General features: G+C 41.9%; 1 protein-coding gene across 2 annotated transcripts in view; it reads left to right on the forward strand.

Annotated features, from left to right (window-relative positions):
- LOC137436460 (ubiquitin carboxyl-terminal hydrolase 15) overlaps positions 1-18,031 on the forward strand; it is a 115,345-nt gene that overhangs the window by 39,267 nt on the left and 58,047 nt on the right. The window contains exons 3-9 of one of the 2 annotated variants that reach the window (XM_078786442.1): positions 1,235-1,365; positions 6,205-6,331; positions 6,415-6,560; positions 9,406-9,467; positions 11,427-11,744; positions 11,995-12,145; positions 15,925-16,098. In XM_078786442.1, the coding sequence (XP_078642568.1) occupies positions 1,235-1,365; positions 6,205-6,331; positions 6,415-6,560; positions 9,406-9,467; positions 11,427-11,744; positions 11,995-12,145; positions 15,925-16,098 (1,109 nt within the window). The remainder of the gene's footprint in view (positions 1-1,234; positions 1,366-6,204; positions 6,332-6,414; positions 6,561-9,405; positions 9,468-11,426; positions 11,745-11,994; positions 12,146-15,924; positions 16,099-18,031) is intronic. The other variant, XM_068130259.2, reaches the window with a different exon arrangement.

Below are 18,031 nucleotides of genomic sequence, written 5' to 3' on the forward strand. Positions count from 1 at the left end.
AGTTGAAACTGTCGTACCTTGTGTCTGAAGGTCAGCTTAAATCTGTTTGGCAGTTGATCGAGGTGCTTTCTCCACCATTCCAGCAATCCTTCGCTGGAATTCTTGATCAAGTCTTCTCTTGCGGCCAGGTTGGATACATTGCCATGGGCCTTAAACTTCCTGATAACATTGCGTACGGTGGACACAGGAACATCAAAGTCTCTGGAGATGGATTTGTGGCCTTGAGATTGTCCATGCCTGGTTACAATATTATGTCTGACCTCCTCAGACAATTCTCTGGTTTTCTTTTTTCTCCATGCTCATTGCTGTACACACAGTGACACAAAACAGCAGAATGATTCCTTTTCTCTAGTGAAACTGGTTGAATGAGTGATTTTTTTATATTGCAGGCACCTGCAACTCACCGCAGATGAGTTCATTTCGAAAGTAAAGGAGAATCACCTGCTTAAAATCTAATTATTTCTAACAACTTCTAAAATGTGCCAATAATATTGTCCGGGCCATTTTAGGATTTCTGTGTGGAACAAGCTAAGATATCGTAATTTTTTCAGCATTTTTGTTTTGTTCCACTGCAAACCAAAGAAATACCTATGTGGATACCAAAATATTTTTTAATTTCAACAATTTTCTGGAAGAAATGGTGCATTATTTGAAAAAAGTGCAAGGGTGCCAATATTTTTGGCTACGACTGTCTTCCTGTGGTTTGGGAGGTGTAATATCAGTAAAGAGCATTGAACAATTGAGTTGTTGATATAAAGTGTAACTCCACTGCTTAGGCGTGGTTCAGGCCTATCAAATTGGAGGAGACATTAGCTGGGGACACTCACTGAGGAGTCGGGACGTCCTGTGCGAGGAAGGATTCTGTTAACCAGATGTCTTCTTTATCAGCAACGGCCTGGATTGAGATATCTATCAGGTTGGAGCGGAGACCTCAGATGCTTAAGGTCCAGGTAAATGGGGATAGGAGGGAGGAGGCTTTTGATGGTGCAGTAAGGGGAAGCTTTGTGGTGGTAAGGTTGGAGGGAGGCTTTGAGGGGTTAGAGTAGCTGAAGCTGTCTCTCTGAGATGCCGATTCGCGTTCAAATTAACCGGTAGACGCTGGTCCTTTTCAACCCATATGCGTTGCGTGGTGGCTCGGTCGTTCAACACCGTGTAACTGTTTCAATATATACTAAGGTGTTGCTTTTCCCCTTCTCTGCCCCTTCCTTTAAAGCTCCCCTTCCTCCTTTTCCAGATGCAGAGCAGCAGACATTGAAGGAACACCTAATTGATGAGCTTGATTTTGTATTGTTGCCAACTCTGGCTTGGGACAAACTCGTAGCTTGGTATGGCACTGTGCCAGGCCAACAACCGATTGCACGCAAGGTATGCACCATGGGCTCCCTGTCTCTTGCATTAACAGTTGTCGGCAACATATTCACACACATGCATGTTGTATGTACTCTGTCTAAATATATTTGGAAAACCTCTCAATCGTCGATTTGAGTCCAATTTGTGATAGCCCAATATGCTTAGCAATATTAAAATGGGGAGAAGCGTCAGTGTACCAGCTTTGGTGAATGGAACATTGGTGTATTTTGTACTCCCAGGACTTGTAGCTGCTGAGTGGAGAATGATGTGATACAATGGACACTCAAGAAGAGTAAATCCCACAGCTTTACATGCAATTTCACAATATCTGTGCAAGATAAAGACTGTGCCATCATTCGAAGAGGACTGTGAAGCCGCATTTTGTATAAGAACCATTTTCGATTTCAGGGATATTGATTTGAGCCGGGCAATTACCCAAATGCACCGTGGGAACTTATTTATTTTTGATACCGATCACAGGATTTTATTCTGCGGTGGTTAAGTAGGTAAGAACAGGATCGGAGCATTGTGGAGTAGGAAAAGAAAATGGATGCAAAAATTGTAAATGATGTTCTGCTTGGAAAAGCCACATTTGAGGCTTGTCATGTCACACTCCAATGTGTTTGCAAGCCAACAACAAATTCATGTAGGTACAGCAGTGGGTATATTTGACATTTATTGAAGTCTGAAGCTCCCGACAACATTTGTAAGAACAGATAGAATTTCCTTATTTTTGACTGACACCTCTCAAATGAACATAGAGTTGGCCTTTTTTCAACCACACTTCTTTTTGCCTTTCTTTTTATTCGAAGTAGGAAAATGCAGTTGTATATTACTACATTTTTATTGATGGTTGGTTGACCTTTTGTCCAGAAATTTCATGGTTCTTAAGGATTGGCCCCATAATGAAATTGATTTGGTGGGCTCCCTTGCCGTTTTTTTGGTGGGTACCCTTGCTTTTTAGTCCCCTGTCCCCTGTCGCACCGCAGAGCGAAAGGGGGACTATGGGTTTCCCCTCAGTCCGTGAATACGTCCGTCCGTGCGTGTGTCCGTCCGTGCGTGTGTCCATGCGTACGTGCGTGCATGCGTAAGCGAAGGACCGAATTCTAATTTGGTGTGTGGGTGCAACCCACGTCAAAATCCAAGATGGCCGCCGCCATGTATGCCTGAACCGTGTGAGCGGAATATCTTGAAAAATAAGCGAATTACCAACTTCTAATCTGGTGTGTGCGTGTATCTAGGCATAAGGAAGAACGCTATTGAAAATTGGGTCGCCACGTTAAAATCCAATATGGCCGCCACCATATATATGTCTGAACCTTGTGAGCGAAATATCTTGAAAAATAAGCGAATTACCAACTTCTAATCTGGTGTGTGCGTGTATCTAGGCATAAGGAAGAACGCTATTGAAAATTGGGTCGCCACGTCAAAATCAAAGATGGCCGCCACCATATATATGTCTGAACCTTGTGAGCAAAATATCTTGAAAAATAAACGAACTACTAACGTCTAATCTGGTGTGTGGGTGTATCTATGCATAAGGGAGAACGCTATTGCAAATTGGGTCGCCACATCCAAATCCAAGATGGCCGCCTTGCGTCTTCCACTTTGTCAACTCCCATCACTTCACTGACGGGGGACCTAGGTGTAACGCTTGTTTTTCTTTTATAGGAAATCATGAGCTGTTTTTACGGAGTAGCCCATATGGCAAAGCCGTCTAGAACAGTGTTTGTATGTCTCCTCAAACGTGCACCAATCAGAGCTGAGGATTTGGTCACATGATAGAGATAATGTGATGTCCTTACGATATGTTACGGTTACGGCGGTATGACGGCTGATTCCACACACCGCCATTTTGATTCCTATGCCATTCAGGCCGGACATATCGTCGAACCTGTCATGTATCACAATCTGCATGCTCTGCCTTTGTTTTTCATTCAGTGTGAAACACAAACAAACCGATTGTTAAAATGACCATCAAATGTCGAAAGCATCGGCGGACACAGGACACAGACAGAGGACACAGACAGACACACACAGGACACACACGTGGACACAGACATATGTCATGTCAACACAGACAGACATGCATATACACATATCGACAGACATGCATATACACATATAGACAGACATGCATATATACATATAGACAGACATGCATATATACATATAGACAGACATGCATATATACATATAGACAGACATGCATATATACATATAGACAGACATGCATATATACATATAGACAGACATGCATATATACATATAGACAGACATGCATATATACATATAGACAGACATGCATATATACATATAGACAGACATGTATATATACATATAGACAGACATGCATATATACATATAGACAGACATGCATATATACATACAAACAGACAGACATAGGTAGACGTGCATATATACATACAGACAGACAGACATGCATATATACAAACAGACAGACAGACATGCATATATACATACAGACATACAGACATACATACATACATACATGCATACATACATGCATACATACATACATACATACATACATACAGTCACGTGAAAAAGTAAGTACACCCCATGTAAAGTTTTGACTTTTTCAACATATTTCAACATACAGCTATTTGATCTTCATTTCAACAATATTGATAGATAAAGGTGATATAATATAACAAATATCATGAAACATTTACATTTTGTAGTCCATTGTATAATTTAAATAAACATAAATACAAATTTCACATGTGGAAAAAGTAAGTACACCCCTACATTTATCACTACTTCAAATACGTAAAATTAGAATCAGGTGCAAATGATTAGAACATCGTTAGAGAGGATCTTGGAGGAACCTGTCTTATTTAAACCTCACACATTTAGTTTGGTTTGCTCTTTGTTGTTGAAGTGTGTGGCGTCACCATGCCTAGATCAAAAGAGCTCTCTGAGGCCTTCAGAAAGAAGGCTATATATGTCTACGAGTCTGGGAAGGGATTTAAAAAGATCTCCAAACAATTTGAAATCAATCATTCGACTGTCCGGAAGATCATCTGCAAGTGGAGAAGATTCCAAACAATTGCCAACTTGTTCAGGCCAGGCCAGCCCAGCAAGTTCAGCCCGAGAGCAGACCGCAAGATGCTGAAATAAGTCTCTAAGAACCCCAGAATGTCATCACAGGACCTGCAGGTAGCTCTTGCCACTGTTGATGTCAAAGTGCACGAGTCTACCATTAGAAAGAGGTTGCACAAATTTTATCTACATGGGAGGTGTGCCAGGAGGAAACCTATACATAGACATACCAGTCATTAAACGACTCCATACCAGTGGGGAACCACCAGTTAAGTGTCCTATATAGCTACTGCTGCACCTTAATGGGAGCGATAAGCACCACCTGCCACACGGTAACAGTATCTCTGGTATCCACTCACTATATGGAGGCGACCTGGATGCAGTTGGGAGTAACGAAATAAGTATATATTATTTAGTGCTCCAACCTATGAGCGAATTATTAAAAATAACATTATTGAAAATTAATTAAAACGAATTACTCAAAATATATCTTAAAAAATAACCTAATTCCCCACTGATGGTATGGAGTCGCATAATGACTGATATATAATCGAAAGGTTTTCAGATTCACAAGTGTATGGAAGTCTCGCTGCGTTGCCCTGATGAAGCCCCAACAAGGGCGAAACCAGGTCGGTAACTGTGAGTTTTGCATACACTTGTGACTATCTGAATTTAACATCTATAATGACGCACTGCTAGATGGCTCCTCCGGAGCTTGGCAGGCAAGGCGGACACACGTGGTGGTGATGTCACGGCGTTTGTTCATTAGATTGGAACCCTAAATTATATATATATATATATACTTATACATACTTGTACATTCATGCATACATGCATACATACATGCATACATGCATACAGACATGCATACAGAGATGCAGGCATAATCTTCGATTTCTTCGTTTTCGCCCACAACAAATAGAAGGTGAAAACATAATTTCCGCCACCGGAGTAAAAACGCAATGTAAGAATGGTGGATTTACAACTGGATACAATATAACCACCTTTAGAGGCCATTTTTCCCCGCAAAGTGGGGGTTGGCCTTTTTCGGGAACCGTGGTTGTTGTTTTTCGGTCCCCTTTTTGAAGCAATGTTTTACGGCCGGATGCCCTTCCTGACGCCAACCCTTTTTGCCGCCTTTAATGACAAACAGGGAATTATTTACCAGTGAACTGGTACTCAATTAGCCGACCTCGGAAGGATGACAGGCTGAGTCAACCCCCCTGGCGTTAATTCAGCGATCGACCGGGATTCGAACCCAGGATCCTAGGATCATAAGCCGGCACCCTAGCCGCTAGCCCAACACCAACCCAACACCCAATACCAGGGTACAACTGGATACAATAAACAAGGATATTGACAAACAGGAAAAGCGGAGGGGAGGAAAGACTGCGAGTCACAGGGTTTGGTTAGGTCGGTATAAAAGATAATGGGTAAGATGGGGAATGACGTGAGATGCCGGTGCAGTGCCTGCTTCAATCTTCAGAGGAAAGGGTATGATAGAACAGCCTTAGGAAGGCAGTTCCACAAATGGGGGGAAAGGGCAGTTGCGTGTTCGTAAGATAGCACAAACTAAACAATGTTTTCTTATGCAAATTGTACTTGTCCAAAGCATCCATTCTCGTTATAACATAATCTCTGATTTGATTAATTGCTTGCTGAATGAAAATGCAATGATGATTTGTTAATTGTGGTAAGTTGTCTGTTACTATATTTTTCTGCATTGGTGCAAGTTATCGTTTCCATCAGTTTCAGTGTTTTTGATCCGTGGTGGCTTCCTTTGCACAGGTTATTGAACAAGGGATGTTTGTGAAGAACTTTAAAGTGGAAGTCTATCTCACCAAACTCGTATTGGGCAACAAAAATGATCAGAACAAAACTGTGGACGTGCAATTCAGCAAGGTCGACACAATAGGTGAGTGAGCATCAGCGATTACACCCTTTCCTTCAGAAAAGGACTCAAAACGACATTGATGGTGCTTTTTGGGATTGTTTTAGATACAATTGAGAAAAAGATCAGACAGCTATTCAACATTCCCATTAAGAAAGAAACTCGACTCTGGAATAAGTGCCTGAGCAATTCTTACGAACTCCTCGACAAGCCAGAGAAAACAGTTCAAGATGTGGGATTGTGCCAAAATCAGGTATGTTGTTCTGCTGGAGTGCAGGTATGTTTTGTTGTCCCCTGTCGCTCAGCGGAGTGAAAGGGGGACTATGGCTTTCCCCTCCGTCCGTGTGTCCGTCCGTCCGTCCGTGCGGGCGTGTGTGTGTGTGTGTGTGTGTGTGTGTGTGTGTGTGCGTGCATGCGGGCGTGCGTGTGTGCGTGCGTAAGCGAAGGACCGCATTCAAATTTGGTGTGTGGGTGCAACCCACGTCAAAATCAAAGATGGCCGCCGCCATGTATGTCTGACACCATGTATGTCTGAACCTTGTGAGCGGAATATCTTGAAAAATAAGCGAAGTACCAACTTCTAATTTGGTGTGTGGGTGTATCTCGGCATAAGGACGAACGCTATTGAAAATTGGGTCGCCACGTCAAAATCCAAGATGGCCGCCACCATATATATGTCTGAAACTTGTGAGCGAAATATCTCGAACAATAAGCGAAGTACCAACGTCTAATCTGGTGTGTGGGTGTATCTATTGGGTCGCCACGTCAAAATCCAAGATGGCCACCGCGATGTATGTCTGAACATTGTGAGATGAATATCTTGAAAAATAAGCGAGGTACCAACTTCTAATTTGGTGTGTGGGTGTATCTCGCCATAAGGAAGAACGCTATTGAAAATTGGGTCGCCACGTCAATATCCAAGATGGCCGCCACCATATATATGTCTGAACCTTGTGAGCGAAATATCTTGAAAAATAAGCGAAGTACCAACTTCTAATCTGGTGTGTGGGTGTATCTAGGCATAAGGAAGAACGCTATTGAAAATTGGGTCGCCATGTCAAAATCCAAGATGGCCGCCGCCATGTATGTCTGAATCTTGTGAGAAGAATATCTTGAAAGATAAGCGAAGTACCAACTTCTAATTTGGTGTGTGGGTGTATCTCGGCATAAGGAAGACCGCTATTGTAAAGTGGGTCGCCACGTCAAAATCCAGGACGGCCGCCACCATATATATGTCTGAACCTTGTGAGTGAAATATCTTGAAAAATAAGCGAAGTACCTTCTGGTGTGTGGGTGTATCTCGGCATAAGGAAGAACGCTATTGAAAATTGGGTCGCCATGTCAAAATCCAAGATGGCCGCCTCCATGTATGTCTGACCCTTGTGAGCGAAATATCATATCATAGCATGTTTTTTGCGTGTTCCACTTTGTCAACTCACATCACTTCCCCGACGGGGGACCTAGGCGTAACGCTTGTTCTTTTCACATAAGTGCATTTTAAACATTTCTCTGTGTAATATTTCAAGATGACAATGGGCACTGAGACCTGGTGCGGTAACCAGGATGTCTGACCTTTTTGGCTCTGTGTCGTGCACTACTGTGCGGGATATTCCAGGCATTGAATTTTATTTTCTCCTTTAGATCCCCTGGCTTAAGGTTTTCTTGGCAATTTATTTGACACATGCATCTCCAAGGCAACATCTCGTCTTGTTGAAACAATTGTTCGTCTCTTGCCTTGTCTTGTTCGTCCATCACGGTATCTCTCTTCCTAAAGGGGTTTGCAGAAATTCACCAAACCTGGTAGTTATGATCAACACATGGCAAGAAAGTGAGAACATTATCATTTTTGGCCCCATTTTCTGGGGTGGGGTCAAAAGGTCAAATACCAAAAAAAGCAATTAAGGGCACATTTTTATGCCTCCACCGATGAAGTCGCTGGAGGCATTATGTTTTCAGTTTATCTGTCCATCCGTCCGTCCGTGATAGGTTTTCGTTACCGCGATAACTTGAGAATTTGGTACAGGTACATATAATGTTGTGAAGATTAACTTATTAGATTTTGTGGTCAAAGATTAAAGGTCAAATCTGTAATTGGTCTAAAACTTGAGAACGGCTGAAGTGATCCAATTCAAGATTCGTACAGGTATGTATAATATTATAAAGATTAAGTGATTAGATTTTGGGGTCAAAGGTCAAAGGTAAAATATGTAATAGGTCTATGACTTGGGAACAGCTGAAGTGATCTAATTCAAACTTGGTACAGGTATGCATAATATTGTAAAGATGAAGTGATTATATTTTGGGGTCAAAGGTCATATCTGTAATAGGTCCATAACTTGAGAACGGCTGAAGTTATCCAATTCAAATTTGGTACGGGTGTGTATAATGAAGTAAAGATTAACTGATTAGATGTTGGGGTCCCGAGGTCAAAGGCCAAAGGTCAGAGGTCATGTCAGGTAAAAATGTGAGAACTTGGGCACTGCTGAATGGATTTAAATCGAACTTGATACAAGTATTATGATGATGCAATAATGTGGGCGGAGGCATCAGTCGACGTCGTGATGTCGAAGAGTGCATTTCTAGTTCAACATTGTTTTAATGGAGCTTTGTACATGCAATGAACATTGGGGGAAGCAATAAATATGCAATGATTCTTTGGATTTGACTCCCGGTTCATGCCACAGGGGATGCTCACAGGGGTCAAAACGGAATTTGTTTTTAAAACCAAAATGGTGTATTGGGTCATTCCTGGTGGAACGTTTTGCTATCTTTCAACTTTGCTTTCGATGGGAAGCGTGGGGATGTGCGATGGCATGCCATCGAACTGGCTCTAGTTCATATTTGCGTGGCAATGCTTACTTAACTGTACACCCTGAGGTCTTGGATAACTGCCGACATGACTTGTGTGCTGAGTTAAGCTGGGCCTTTTTGTGACAATGTTGGGGTCTTTGCGATTGATTTGATTGATTCCTCTGAATGGAGGTTGGTTTCTGTGGTATATTTTGCCACACTTGCATGTTTCTGTGAATGAAATTTACAATGTGCATTTTCTTGTCATTTGTGTCTATTGCATGGTAATTTTATTTCTGAATCTTCAGTTGCTGATGATTGAACAGAAGAATGAAGATGGGACTTGGTCATGGCAGTCTCCGTCGCAGAGGTGATGTTTCCATGACATGCTGTTTTATGCATTTTATTATTTTCACAATGGTTAAGGCCTGTTTACATGCAGGATGAGGAAAATGGGAAGCTGATATTGCAAGGGTGTGTACACATGGATGCGTGGTATCTGGGATCCCAGCAAAATGAGCGACGTGTTGAGATGGGAACACTCGTTTGGATATGCTTACAGGCAATCTATATGTATTTAACCACCCTACCCGTATTCTCAATCCTGTATCACCCATGCCAATTTATTTGTACGAGTGTATGTTCCACAAGTTGAGCACTTTTAGAGAATAATAGAGGAAAATCAAGAACTTGCTCCGTTGTTGTTGCACAACTTTACTGTACCATACTGTTCTGTTTGTTGTAGCACAACTTTACCGTACTGTGGTTTACTCGTACCTTTACAACTTTACCGTACACAACTTTACCGTACTTTACCAACATTTGTCTGCCTGTTTGTCTGCCTATTTGTTTGTCTCTGTCTGCCTGTTTGTTTGACTGTCTGCAGAATATCTCAAAAGGTTATGGATAGATTCAGCCGAAATTTGGTGGACAGGTTATGTATCTGACGAGGGCGATTGATTAGATTTTGGTGAAGGTCCGGATCCGGATACCACAATTTTAAAGTGATTCTTCACCATTGAGAGATGGTGCCAAAAACGATATCTGGCTGGATATCTCAGAGTTTGGAGACGAAACAAAATTTGGTGGATGAGTTGGTTACGTGATAAAAACGTGCCGATTAGATTCTGGTTCAGGTCCGGATCCAGATCTGGCCTATCAGTGGGATACAAAACGTAAACTGTTCAGCCTGCGGAGGTATGCGTTCTACCAAGTGATGTTCTAGTTTGCTGTTATTTTTCCTTAATTTTTACTATTTAAAAAAAACTTTTTCCTTTGTAAATCGCATTTTCTACTTTCTAAATGAAAAGTGCTGTTAAGGGATTCGTTTGATTGATTGGCAATGTGAATTTTTCAGTGAATATATGATTGAGAACGTATCCTCCTCCACGACGGAGACCTAATAGATGGCGTTTTGATTCCGCGGCTGATCTGTTAATCCTTTATACAATTTTCCACTGTGCAGCCTCACAAGCAGCAGCTGTGGTTGTGTTGTCATAATACTTTAAGGAGCTGGTTTGGTTTGTATTGTCCAATGATCGCTGAGTAATTAAAATAGTGTGATATTCTGACTCCACAGCATTATGATGGGCAGGGCTTAAATTCCAACCGTTACATGATTGTTCTGTCTCTCCCGTCTCATCAATTCCCACTCTCCCCTATCACCCATCCTTGATGGGTATTTTCGTCGGTTGTGAATGTTTTTCTGAAGTAGATGATACAAATTTAATTAATGCAGTCATTTTATTGACATGACAGCTTGCTTCCTGGTTTAGAGAAAACCTACAGACAAGCTATATGGATGAAACAGAAATGTCAGGTATAGCGGTAGAGTCCGTGTAAAACGCACGAGTCCAAGATGGTGTCGACAAATCTGGGTAATCCCTCCAATTCAAAGACCTGGTGCGGTAAATGATACACAACACCAAGAGCTGGATTCGGTGCAGTAAATGTGAAAGCATTTTTTTTTTTGTGATTGATGTTAGCTCTTACACGAGCCTCGATCTCGTATAAAAAGAAAAAAGTCAAAATTACGGTTTAGTGTGGATATCCAATTGTGGAACGTCTCTCCACAGTGCCATAAAGAGAATTTTTTAAAAAAACCAGTGGAGAATTATGGGTAAAGACTGTCCATCCCAATGTAGTTGAATACTTTTAACCCCAAAGATGTATCATATTTGTGTTCCCGGGTGTATACCTTAACGGGAATCTGCCGTCTTCCTTTGTCTTGCTTTTCAACATTGTTCTGTCTGATGCCAGAAGCTTCCACCAGTTTTGTTACCCTTCTCTTTTCTTTACCCTTTTTTTGTTTTCTTCACCACTCCTTCAGGTCTGAACTCTTTGCAGATGAAAGCCGTTCAACCCCCAGCACTCCCCGTGACTCTGAATCCCCTCAACCCTCCACCTCACCTTCCCCACTGTTAGATGATACCTCACCACCACCGTCTGTCCCCATTACTACTTGCAGCTCGACTTTGACGACCCAAAATTCATCCAAGTGCTTGACATCCCTTCCTGTCCCTCTCCACCCACCTGTTTCAACCTCAATTCCCCCTCCTGCACCCTCACTTCCCCCCTCACCTTCTGCGATCACCTCATCTCCCAATGCTTCTTCATTGAATTCCCGACTCGCTGCAATGGGAAGAGTGTCAGTATTTGTTTTGTTTTGAGTACTGACATTAAAAGTCTAACATTGAGAAGAAGTAGCAAGGCAATATTGGAACCCAATCCACCTGTTCGTTTTTAACGCTCTGTTTGCATTTTGCTTTGAGTTAACTTTTTTTTGCTTTAATGCACGGTGTGAGACAACCAGCATGTCTTATTGTGTGCTGCTTGGTTATTAGGTGTGTGTTCAGTGAACCAAAGCTGTGTTCCCCAGCTGTGCTATACATTTGCAGCTCTTCCAAACCGGGTTCATCCATTGGCGGGTGCACGTCGAGCAACAGCTGTGATTTTTCCGATTCGTGTCGTTCGACAAGGTCACACCAACCGGGTCTCAGGGGTCTCAGCAATCTCGGCAACACGTGCTTCATGAACTCAGCATTGCAGGTATCAGAAAATGTTTACATTTCATGTTTTTGTTTTTTTTCTACAAGAGTGAGGTTCATGGAAGAGGAGGTTTCTATTGCCAGTGGGGTAGCGGGAAACAATTGGGCACGACCAGCAAGGGAGAAAGAAAGGAAAAGAAAATAGCGAGAGAGAAACAGAGGGAGCACTGAAACCGGCAAGTAAGAGTGTTGGGTTAACAAGGGTTAATGGGGTTAATAAAGATCAGGGTCAGGATGGGGGATGACCTGAGGTGGCAATGCACTGCCTGCTTAAATCCTTAAAGGAAAGAGTGGCAAAGAACGGCCTCTGGAAAGTTGTTGCACTAAAGGGAAGAAGCAAGGAATGAAGGATTAGAGATGTGCATTCAGCCTGGATTTTGGAAGATTACCGAGGAAGGGGTCACTCGAACAACACGTACAGTCACGTGAAAAAGTAAGTACACCCCATGTAAAGTTTTGACTTTTTCAACATATTTCAACATATACAACATTCCATCTATTTGATCTTCATTTCAACAATATTGATAGATAAAGGTGATATAATATAACAAATATCATGAAACATTTACATTTTGTAGTCCATTGTATAATTTAAATAAACATGAATGCAAATTTCACATGTGGAAAAAGTAAGTACACCCTTGGCTCTAATAGGTGGGATTGCCCCCTTTGGCAGAAACAACCTCAAGTAGGCGTTTCTTATAACTGTCTACCAGTCTCTGACATCGACTGGGAGAAATTTTTGCCCACTCCTCCATGCAGAATTCTTTCAGCTGTGCAATGTTTGAGGGGTTTCTTGCATGCACAGCTCGTTTCAAATCCCCCCACAACATCTCGATGGGATTTAGATCCGGGCTTTGACTTGGCCATTCCAGAACCCTCCATTTCTTTCTTTTCAGCTATTCATTGGTGGATTTACTGGTATGTTTAGGGTCATTGTCATGTTGCAAGGTTCACCTTCGGTTGAGCTTCAACTTTCCGACAGATGGCCTCACATTATCCTCAAGCACCCTCTGGTACAATGAAGAATTCATCGTGGATTCTATGATGGTGAGCTGCCCAGGCCCTGATACAGCAAAGCTGCCCCAAACCATAATATTTCCACCACCATGCTTTACAGTTGGTATCAGGTTCTTGTGGTCGAATGCTGTCTTTGGTTTTCGCCAAACATGTCTTCCGGTACGGTGGCCAAATATCTCTAACTTTGACTCATCTGTCCAGAGCACATTGTTCCAGAAGTGCTGGTCTTTGCCTAGGTGTTCATTGGCAAACTTTAGTCTTGCCCTGATGTTCTTACTGGACAGCAAAGGTTTCCTCCTGGCACACCTCCCATGTAGATAAAATTTGTGCAGCCTCTTTCTGATGGTAGACTCGTGCACTTTGACATCAACAGTGGCAAGAGCTACCCGTAGGTCCCGTGATGACATTCTGGGGTTCTTAGAGACTTCTTTCAGCATCTTGCGGTCTGCTCTCGGGCTGAACTTGCTGGGGCGGCCTGGCCTGAACAAGTTGGCAATTGTTTGGAATCTTCTCCACTTGTAGATGATCTTCTGGACAGTCGAATGATTGATTTCAAATTGTTTGGAGGTCTTTTTAAATCCCTTCCCAGACTCGTAGGCATCTATAACCTTCTTTCTGAAGGCCTCAGAGAGCTCTTTTCATCTAGGCATGGTGACGCCGCACACTTCAACAACAAAGAGCAAACCAAACTAAATGTCTGAGGTTTATATAAGACAGGTTCCTCCAAGATCCTCTCCAACGATGTTCTAATCATTTGCACGTGAGCTGGTGCACCTGATTCCAATTTTAGGTATTTGAAGTGGTGATAAATGTATGCTGTATGTATGTATCTCACACATGTATGCTGCATGTGTGAGAAGTGTTATGATTTATGGGAGCGAGACATGCGTAATGAACATAGAGCAGCAACGAAGGTTGGAAAGGGTGGAAATGCGAATGGTTCGATGGATTTGCAGAGTATCGTTGAGAGAGAGGAAGACAAATGATGAATTGCGAAAAATGATGGGAATAGAGCCTGTGATTGATGTTGTGAAGAGGAACAGGTTGAGATGGTTTGGTCATGTGTTGAGGAAGGATGAAAGTGACTGGTTGAGAAGAGTGATGGAAATGAATGTAGAAGGAAGTAGAGGACGGGGAAGACCGAGAAAGACTTGGCTAAAGATGGTGGAAGAAGAAATGCGGGCAAGGGGGTTAACAAGGAGAGATGGAGAAGATTGTCATGGGGACCGCAAGGCTAACCCCCGCTCTAGCAGGGAAAATGGCCTTAAAATGCATGTTGTTGTTGTTTGTTGTTGAAGTGGTGATAAATGTAGGGGTGTACTTACTTATTCCACATGCAAAATTTGCATTTATGTTGATTTAAATTATACAATGGACTACAAAATGTAAATGTTTCATGATATTTGTTATATTATATCACCTTTATCTCTCAACATTGTTGAAATAAAGATCAAATCGCTGTATGTTGAAATATGTTGAAAAAGTACTTTTTCACGTGACTGTACATCCTATATCTGAGAGCAAGAGCAGAGGGAGCAATGTCGGAGAAGAGGTGGTTAAAAAACCGAGCACCGACTTACCAGCAATGGCAAAGCATCAGACCTTGTGTTTTTGACTCGTGACGTGGTATTCCAACTGGAACGGCACTCAGTAAAGAGCATACCTTCGCCAGGCCATGTTTTATATCCCGCTGATTGGTCGGATCTGCATCCAGACCTCAACTAAAATATAATCCATGAAGTTTCATCCGAATCTGTCTATAATTGTTTGAGATATCATGCTACACATCATTTTTGGCCCTATCTCTCAATGGTAACTAGAATCACTTAAAATATTCTGGTATCCAGATACAGATCCTCACCAAAATCGAATCAATCATCCTTGTCACACACCCAACCTGTCTACAAAGTTTTGTCCAAATCCGGCCATAACTTGTTGAGATGTCCTTCTCACAGACAGACAGACAGCCAAATAGTGGTGGTTGAGCTGATGATGTTGAGAGATTTAGATTATATGGAATGAAAGTGAGAGGGAGCTGTGATGTTGAAGTGCAGGCCATAGGGGAGATAAGTACTCTATTGAGCTATGGGAAAATGCCTTGTAGACTCTTAGTAGCTCTGATTTTACAAAGATATTCAAGATAGTTTCAATTCATTAAAATTATTGAATTGGCTAAATATGATCTTTTCAGTGCTTGTTATAATTAGCATTGGAAAGGCATCCTCTTGGCCCTGGTCCAATGGAAACCCATCACAACGCTGTTGCAGTCAAATGGCTTGCTTTCTCAGTATGGAAGTCTGATATAATTAAAGGTCTTTACCTCAAGTGCCCTCACCTCGGGCTCTGCTCAATAAAATCAGGAAACTCGATTTGTGAGTCCGAAACAGCCCCTCCCTGCAATGAGAGCATAGAGAATCACCGAGGGTATCAGCTCTTTTAAATTAGAACATCAAGATGATAATTGAGTTGAATGAATATGAATGAATGATCGTTTTAAGGCCATTTTTCCCCACTGGAGCGGGGGTTAGCCTTGCGGGCCCCATGACAATCATGGTTCCCTGTTTGAGGCAATTTGATTTGTTTGAGGCAATTGTTTTGTTTGAGGCAATTGTTTCAGGCAATGTTTTGATAATTGAGTTGCATGCTGAGTAATAAAAGCTCTGTCAATGCACGTTGTACCCACAGTATACATACAATGTGTAGATGGCTTTACGGAAGAGGGTTTCCGCAGCTTTTTACCTCGATGTTGTCTCACTGTAGTGCCTTAGCAACACGCCACCACTTACCAAGTACTTCCTGGAAAATGAGTACGTGGCTGAATTGAACTATGATAACCCGCTGGGAATGCGGGGTGAAATCGCCAAGGCGTATGCGGACCTCATCAAGCAGATTTGGCAGGAGAACAACTCGCCGGTTACTCCCCGGGCCTTCAAGGTGCGAGGGATCATATAAATATTCATGTAATAAGGAAAATGCCACTTTCACTTTTGTCTTTTTATCACAGATGTCCTGCATATCAATGTACTTGTACTGTTTTACTTTGATTTATTACACTTCCTTGGAAATAGCTTTCCATCTTGCAGCTCATGCAAGTGCGTTTATTTAAAACGTGGTGTTTTTATTATGCCTTTGCCAATAAAGCCACCAGAGGCATTATATTTTCTGGCTGTCCGTCAGTCCGTGGTAGGTTTTCATTACCACAATAACTTAATGTTTGAAGGGATCAAAGTCAAACTTAGTACAAGTCTGTATTATGCAAAGATTAACTGATCAGATTATGGGGTCAAGAGGTCAAAGGTCAGAGGGTCCTGTTAGGTTAAAAAAAACTTGCTGTGCTAACTTGTGAACCAGTGAAGGGGTTTTGACCAAACTTGGTATAAATATATATTATGATGCAAAGATGAACTGGTTTCGATTTCAGTCTCAAAGGTCAGAGGTCATGTTGTGTAAAAATGTGATACAATACTTGAGAACAGCTGAAGCGATTTAAATCAAAACTTTGTACATGTATCTACTATGCATAATGATGTAATAATGTGGGTGGAGACATGTTGGTTGACGTCAGAGTGCCGTTCCGATTTATTTCTTTTTTTGCTGGTTTATTTGGACCTCAATTTCTCTCTCTTGTTTTAGATTTTATGCATCATACATCATACTTGGCAACTGCTAGTAGTCGATTCCCTTTGCCAGTGATTATTTTCCCTAGATTGTCACTTTCCCTGAACATAGGAGGCTTTACAATCCTCCCATGATGCAAAATTTGCACAGTTTGATTTTTGAAGTTCCTTTACACATGCAGGTACAGAGGTCACCTTGTGAGCTAATTTTGTGGGTCCTGAGTTACGAGGCTCCAAGCCTACCTAATACAGGTATTAAAGCCGCTGTCACACCTTGACGTTTTAGCCAGCGTTTGCCGACGTATGAAAAATTTGGCTACGTTAAGAGCACGCTGAAGCACGCTGGCATACGTCGTAGTATGCAGAGCTCATCAACAAATTTCGTGCATGCACAAAATTTGTCGACGTATGCCAGCGTATGACTCACACCAGCACTCAATTTTGATACGTCGGCATACGCTGGCTAAATCGTCAAGGTGTGACACGGGCTTTAAGTGTATATGCAGATACTGATTTAATGTTCACGTTACGCGTTTCAACTGCCTGGCGGGTGGCACTGCACTGCACCAATACCTGCACTGCACACCCAGCCTGTAGCACCACCCTGTGTATGTCATCACATGAGTCTGGGGACACCGGGACTTTGGCACAATGCCTCGCACACATGGTACTGTTGGCAAGTATGATGCTACATTATATCTTGTGAATGTCAACATGTTGTTAAATTTATTGCACATGAAATTCCAAACGCATATATATATATATATATATATATATATATATATATATATAATAAAAATATATATATAATAAAAATATTTTATATATATATATATATATATATATATATATATAATTTTTTTTTTTCCTTGACTTGGGTTTACTTTCTTAACTCAGTATATCAATCTGGTGAGTTTCTTTTACACTTTGGTGATTTATTTGTTAAAAGAACCATGTCACTGATTGTCTGTCGCAGCAAGAAGTCAACAACAGGATTATATCACAGGTGGCACAATGCACACGGGCAGGTGCATTTGACGATTGGCTTCACAGTCGGGTATACAAGGGTTGTTGCGTTCTGTATTAGTGGAAAACAACTGCTGCACGTCTCCAAAAGTTATTGCCGCTTCCTCTGGAGATGGTCCGTCAACTCGACAATGCTGTTTGTCATGGAGTGGTGGTTTTACGAAATTACGGCATGAAAGACCGTGCTATTGCTCGGCAGTATGGCATCACTCAAGGTCAGGTGT

This window comes from Myxine glutinosa, chromosome 11, assembly GCF_964187855.1.
Source record: "Myxine glutinosa chromosome 11, kmMyxGlut1.1, whole genome shotgun sequence".
Taxonomy (NCBI): domain Eukaryota; kingdom Metazoa; phylum Chordata; class Myxini; order Myxiniformes; family Myxinidae; genus Myxine; species Myxine glutinosa.